The sequence below is a fragment of the Herpailurus yagouaroundi genome, unplaced genomic scaffold (genome assembly GCF_014898765.1).
Source record: "Herpailurus yagouaroundi ecotype Mexico unplaced genomic scaffold, PumYag 186, whole genome shotgun sequence".
NCBI lineage: Eukaryota > Metazoa > Chordata > Mammalia > Carnivora > Felidae > Herpailurus > Herpailurus yagouaroundi.
This window is the reverse complement of record NW_024412417.1, coordinates 2,715,284-2,722,446: the sequence shown is the minus strand read 5'-3', so window position 1 is coordinate 2,722,446 and position 7,163 is coordinate 2,715,284. Positions and strand designations below refer to the sequence as shown.

At 43.7% G+C, this 7,163-nt stretch overlaps 1 protein-coding gene across 1 annotated transcript in view; it reads right to left on the bottom strand.

The window, feature by feature from the left end:
- The window catches only part of DECR1 (2,4-dienoyl-CoA reductase 1), a 40,262-nt gene extending 38,595 nt beyond the window's left edge, over positions 1 to 1,667 (bottom strand). The window contains exon 1 of the mRNA XM_040493938.1: positions 1,535 to 1,667. Within this exon, the coding sequence (XP_040349872.1) occupies positions 1,535 to 1,585 (51 nt within the window). The 5' untranslated portion in view covers positions 1,586 to 1,667. The remainder of the gene's footprint in view (positions 1 to 1,534) is intronic.
- Between the last annotated feature and the right edge of the window lie 5,496 nt (positions 1,668 to 7,163).

Sequence of the window (7,163 nt, the reverse complement as noted above, 5' to 3'; positions counted from 1 at the left end):
AACCGACTGCGCCACCCAGGCGCCCCTACTGTCTCTCCTTTAAAAAAAAAAAAAAAAATTAAAGGGGCTCCTGGGTGGCTCAGTCGGTTGGGCATCCGACTTCCACTCAGGTCATGATCTCACCGTTCCAGAGTTCAGGCCCCGCATCAGGCTCTGTACTGACAGCTCACAGCCTGGAGTCCCCTTCAGATTTTATGTCTCCCTCTCTGTCTCTGCCTCGCCCCCGCTTGTGCTCTCTCTTTCAAAAAAAAAAAAAAATATATATATATATATACACATATATATTTTTAATGTTTAATAAACAAATAAATAAAATTAAAAAAAAACTACTATGGCTGCCCATTCTATTTGATTTAAAAGGGTTTTTTTTTTTCACAACTGGCAAAATAGTTTTTCAACCTAGCTAAGGAAATTGAACTTTTTGGTTTAATTTATTAGGATTTTTGAATTTGGTTGTGGAAGAGGCTGTCTTGGATACTACTGTTTGCTTTTATTTTTTTTTTAATGTTTATTTATTTATTTTGAGAGAGAGAATGAGCAGGAAGGGACACTAAGACAGGGAGACAGAGAATCCCAAGCAGGCTTTGCAGCTGCCAGTACACAGCCTGAGACAAGCTCGAACTCACCATGGCTCAAACTCACAAACCTGAGATCATGATCTGAGCCAAAACCAAGAGTCTGAGACTACCAACTGAGGCACCCACACACCCCCACTATTGCTTTGTTTTCGTCTTCCTTTCTCCTTATCCTCTCTGTCTTCACTTTCAACCCCGCCCCCCCGCCCCTGCGCCTGTTTATTTATTTTGAGAGAGAGAGAGAGAGAGAGAAAGAGAGAAAGAATCCCAAGCAGGTTCCCTGCTGTCAGTGTGGAGCCCAATGTAGGGCTGGAACCCAGGAGTCTTGACATCATGACCTGAGCCCAAGTCAGACATAACTGACTGAGCCACCCAGGCGCCCCTTCACTCGCATTTTCTATTTGGACTAAGAGTCCAACGGATATACATAAGTTGACAAACCAGCAAACAAGTTGTCTTTCCCAAAGCATGGTGGAGATATAGGTAAAAGCCAGCCTTAGATGCTTCTCTCCCAGCTTTACCTCTGGGAAATGGAGTCTAGATAGCTGGGGGTTTCTCCCTTTTCATAAAAAGCTTTATGTGAATATGCTTGTATTAATGTTTAATTTGCACAACACATGAATGGCTCTTCCTCTTAAATCAAGGTCTCTTATAAGGCCAATGCCCCCTCTGGACACCCCCCCCCCCAGTCCCTCTCCCTCCGCAAAGGGCCAACGTGTGCAATGTCTCCAGTCTTTCCACCTATTTCCACACAACTCTGAAACTTCTTAGGGACATGAAAACTTTGAGAATCACAGCATGACCCTCACACACTTTCTCAGACAGCAAATGTGGCTTTGACCCCTCTTAACTCCAACCCCGCCTCCCGGCTCCCACTGCTCCCGCGTTTCTCCGCGGCCCGGAACCCCCTGTCCTCGCTCCCCGCAAGCAGGGTCCGGATCTTCGCTCCGTCGTCTTACCCTCCGAGGACCTTGGCCCCGAGTAAGGAAAACTCGGCCTAGCATCGCCATCTTGGACCTTCCGGATTGGGACTGGCGGGAGCGGGGAACCGGGTCGAACGGGGTGAGGGGACGGGGGCGGGGCGGGGCGAACAGGAGGGGGGAGGAGGGGGTGGGGCCGGGGCGGGGCCAAACGGGGGGCGGGGCGGACCGAAGAGGAAAGGAGGAGGGGCGGAGCCAGGGTGGTCGGAACTTGGCTGGCAGGGGTCGCGATGGGCGGGAGCCGGAAGCTGCAAGCGGGCGGATGGAATGGGGGGAGGGGCGCCATGGCGGTCCACGGGGTAGGGGCGGGGCCAGCAGGGGTAGGGGCGGGGCGTGTCTTGATGGCTGCTACCCTGGCGCCCCTGGACCCCAGGTCTAATTCCTGGTTGGTGTGGCGCTGAATCATACATCATCAGAGTAGTAATATCTATCTTGTAGCAGGATTCTTGCACACAGAGTCCTGACACTGAGGCCTTTGTTTCTAGAAAACAACTTTATTCCTGCTAGCACCACTCAGTTGGGTTCGTACAGTAAGAACTGAGCCCTGAATGCCACGTGGTATAGTTTTTATATATTTTTTCTCCTTTGTCTCCCATATATGGTAACACAAACATGCAGTCTGATTAAGTTGTCTCATATTATGAGGTCCTGAGGGATGTTGTCAGGAACCAGTATAGACTGGAGACAGACCACACAACCAGGGGAGCCAAGCAAGGTACAAGGTACGATTAAGCAACCTCCCAGAATTAGGTGGATAATTTTATGAGAGTTTTGAATCCCCCCAAAATTGAAAAACATCTTCCAAATAACTTCCTAGGGTTTTAACTGTTCCAGGGCTGGACGGGAACAAGAGCAATTGTTTTTGTTTGATTTGTGATCGCCTCTATGACTTTTTTTTCATTACTTATCTGTAGGCAGCAGTTGTTTAGGTTAAACTTTTTACAAATCTCTCTCAGAAGCAAGCAGGTAATCTAATGCCAAGTGATTTTGATAGGTAGCATTGTGTGTTTGGGTTTGCTGCTTGGCTAGTAAATTAAGAGCTCTGGGAGTTTTATTGGTTATAATTTTTGTAACTGCTTTTAGTCTGATTATGCAGTTTAGCATGTAAGTAGGAGTGCGGTAGCCCCAGGACCCATCCTCTGCCCAGGTGGCAAGGCCATAATGTTGGATTATACACTTGGGAGGCCATTTATCATCTTTTTAATTGCCAATTTGGAAGACATGCCACTTTTTTTTGAGTCTCTCTGTCCCCATACATTTGGACTCCCAAATGTTTCTCTCTGGCAAGTGGGAGCAGGAAGAAAGTTGGACAAATAGTTTCCAGCACATACGACCCTGACCAGATTGAGGGAAGTACTATATAGGCTGTCCTTCCACATATCTAGTCTAGTCCACCTGGGTCCCGCCATTTGATGACTTCGTTGACACTGTCCCAGGCCTCTCAGAGATGAGAGAAGTTAGACAGGGTGTGGGGATCTGGCTCAAGGTGATCTGAGGTCCCCCACCATTGGGTTTTCCGGGCAGCTGAGTTATAAAATCTTTGGCCTAGGCATGTTATGTTTTTGATAAAGATGACGATGAACTTTTTCCCCACCAGGCAAGACAGTTTTTCCCAATAATTGTGCTTTTGGGGAGCCAATGCCTGGTAGTGGTACTGGGGTATTTTGTTTTACTATAAGGTTTGTGGGGATCTAATTTTCTAGTCTCTTACAGCCATTGTTTCCCCATGTTGGTACCAACGAAGTATCCTATACCCAAAAGGAAGGTGAGTGCTAACAGAAACCTCTCGCCACATTTTCAGCCGGCCAGGGCAGCCTCTGCCAATCCTATGGCAAAGAGTAGAGCAAGAATCACAATAATAGTGAGAAACAAGGTATGACAGTGCATCACAGTAAGGAAACAGATATAGAAAGCAAAGACAGTCTTTTGTTTCACCGGACTGTCAATTCCTCAAGCTTCTGCCATGCACAGATAGTCAGCTTCCTGAGTGACTAAAGCAGGGTTGTAGTCTCTTGGAGCCTCTGGAGTTGCAGATTGCTTTTTCCATATGGTTAGCTTGCATGGCATTGATGGATTAAGAATGCACTCCGAGTTTCGAGAGTAGTAGTAGTGAATCCGGGGACCCACTCTGCTGTAGTGAATCCAGGGACCCACTTCGGCTACCTTTACTGCAGTAGGGGTGGACAAAATGACACTGAACGGGCCCTCCAGAGGGGTTTTAGGGGTTGGACATTTCACTCCTTTAGCCATATCGCATCTCCTGGTTTAAAGGGGTGAGCGTCTGTGGTCAGACTCACAGGTAATCGCTCCCTGACCCAGTGGTGTAAGATGGTTAGGGTAGAACCAAGGGGCCCACATCTGTTGCCTTAGGGTTAGATTGCCTATCTCATTTAGATCCCCCCCTTATGCTCTTGATAATGGGGGGGGCACCATAAAGGATTTTTATTAAGGGGAGAACCCCATCTGTTGCTTTAGCCTCCCACCTGCAGCTCCAGTCTGCCTCCCTGGAGGTCCCTTATCTCTCCCTGCCTAATGTTAACACCTTCCCTATTTCTTTCTCCCCTGGAATAGGGCCTGTAACTGCTGTTGGGGAACAGGGATGATGACCGTTCTGGCTTCTTCAAGCTGATAAGGGACAGTGTAGGGGTACACCAATTAAAGTCAACCCAAGGGTCAGCCCAGTGGCCCACAGTATGGTTTTACAGGAAGACTGGCAGACATAAGGCAACATAAAAGCAGACACAAGGAGAAAAACACAAAGTAAAGATTCTACTGACCAACAAGATGGCATCTTAAGATGGCGTCTACAGTTTCCAAACCTGTCAATCTAGGCGAGACCCTGACTTCGTAAACAACATATATCAGGGAATCTCTCATAACCCAGGTGATGGAGGAGCAGAAGCAGTAAGTAACCAATAGTGGCTCTATTTCCAAGAGTTTGGCCCTAACTTAATTTTTAAAAAATGTTCAAGCATCTAATGCTTGTGAGGTGTTATTTAGAGTTTTGCTGAGTATAAGCAGACAGTCTGCTTTATTTTGAGGTGTAAAACTTTTCCAAGAGCCAGGAGTTCTGCTAGAGAAAGAGGCAAGGCATCCATTTACCATTATTAATTTGTAAATTTTTAGGTATGCCAAACCTGGGTATTATTTTATAAAGCAAAACTTTTATTACTTTCTGTGCATTTTCTGTCTTGTAGGAGAAGGCCTTTACTCAATTAGTAATAGTATCAATCCATACCAACAGATGGTGGAATTCCTTTGACCTTGGCAGATGAGTGAAACCTAATCGGTAGTCTTTCCTGGATAGTCTCCAGTTCCTGGATTGCCTGGGAGAGCAAGTTTGTGATTGAAAGGATTGTTTTTAAGACATACCTTGGGGTACCTGGGTGGCTCAGTTGGCTAAGCGTCCGACTTCAGCTCAGGTCATGATCTCATGGTGCTTGAGTTCAAGCCCTGTGTCGGGCTCTGTGCTCAGATCCTGGAACCCGTTTCAGATTCTGTGTCTCTCTCTCTGCCCCTCCCCTGTTCATGCTCTGTCTCTCTCTGTCTCAAAAATAAATAAACATTAAAAAAATTTTTTTTTTAATTAAAAAAAAAAAAAGACATACCACACAGGCTGATACTACTTGCAGATCTTTTAGCTCTGTGAGCTTGGTAATAGTAATTGCCCTGCTCTGTTTGTAACCATTCCAAGGGCTGGAGACAGTGTCTAGGAGTCAGACCCCAGTTTATTTTTCTGGGAGACTAGGTGGGATTGAGTTTCCTTTAATAATTGATACAGCAGGCAAGTTATTTTCCTGAACCCTGGTACCTACAGCCTATAACATTCAGTAATTTTTCAAAACTCATACAATTGTTTATTCGTTCTGGAGTTAGTAGTACTATAGTCTCTAATTTAGTTATAATGTCCTTTCCTAGCAAGAGAGTAAGGCTCTCTGATATTATCAAGAATGAATGAGAAAAAAATTAGTTTTTCCCATATGTATCCCAGGGACTGAGAGAAAAATTTAGTTATAAGTGTTCTGGAGATGCCTCTAATCGTCATGCTGCTTTTGGATAGTTGGCCTGGAATGGAAAAGAGGACAGAAAAAGCTCTGGTGTTAAGAAGGAAATCAACCAGTTTTCCTTCTATATTTAGAGTTACCTGAGGCTCTGAGTTTCTGATAAACAGTTGGTGTAGGGGAGCCACCATGAAGAGCCCCAGGACCTGGTTAGTCCCTTATCTGAGCTCTCACAGATAGAGGTCCCTGAGGGCACTCAGGTCTCTAGGGATTGTCTTCACTTAAGGGGCATGGCTTATGAGGTTTTCATTTTGATTGTCCCCTCTGAGGACTTTTTCATTTTAGTGCTCAGAACGGTCATAAAAATGGCACTTGGTTCCAGGACCTTGAGAAGTCTAGTCTGACATAGTATGTCAGGCCACAACAAGGCCTCAGGTTTTTGTTTTTTTGGTTTTTTTTTTTAATTATTATTCTTATTCTCCCCTTGATCTTGGTTGTAACATACCCAACTGGCAGCTCATAAGAGCTCCTCCAGGGTCCTTTCCTAACCAACAGCAAGTTTTTGCAGTTTTCCTCAAATATCTGGGGCCAAGTGAGTGACAAATTTGACTTTTAGAATTGTCTCAGCCTCAGGTGGGTTAGGGGAGATAGCCATATATTTAATAAGAGTCTCCCTTAATCTTTCCAGGAAGGCCACCAGGATTTTATTTTGTGTCTGTAAAATAGTGGCTATTTTAGCATAATTTAAAGGTTTAACCTTAGACCTCCTGACAATATATAAAATTTTTTAAAGATTTTTTTTTTTACAAACTTTTTACAACTTTTCCTTTGCTTTTAGATTTTGATGTCTTTTTTTTTTTTCTCAAACAACCAGCCTCATTTAGGACAAATTTACTCTTTTTTAAATATATATCTACTTTTTTATATGTAGAGTTGTGTTTTGTTTTTTGTTTGTTTGTTTTTATTAGTCTTAACTATATTTAGCAGCATTTTAACTCTTAGAAACTTTAGTCTCTGGTGAAAACTAATTAGTAAACAATTGTGAACTGTTACATTAGAATTTCTTAGATGGCAAACTTATGAATCAATTAAGCACAAAGCATGTTTTTCAACAGATCCAAATATCCTTGGTTTTTCTGCAACAAGTCAAAAGCACAGACCTACATCTAATAATTAGTGTTTTAGCCTCTTGTTAAATATCCAGTGAATATAATCCCAACTTATCTTGGAAGCAAAAATTTTAACATTTTACCAAAGACTTCGAAAGCTATCTTAACAATTACCCAGGAAAACTATGAGACAGACCAAGTTAACCATTACTTTAAGTCACCTTTTTGCTAACAAATTGGAAGAGAGGTAACATGAGCTTATTTGACCTTCAGCAAATCTAGGTAGAATAAAAGTTTTTTTTTTTTTTTTATGTTGAAAAACATTGTCTATCTTGAGCCAACAGAGTTAAATTAGCTTAAACACTGAATATGTTTTACTTGGGTCCATTTAAGACAATTTGTTCCCCATGGTTAATTTTTACCTAGAGCATTGGTGGGGAAATCTGAAATGGGTGGTCTCTGCTCCATGACCTCTAGGGTGGCAGGAGGAGCTGATGG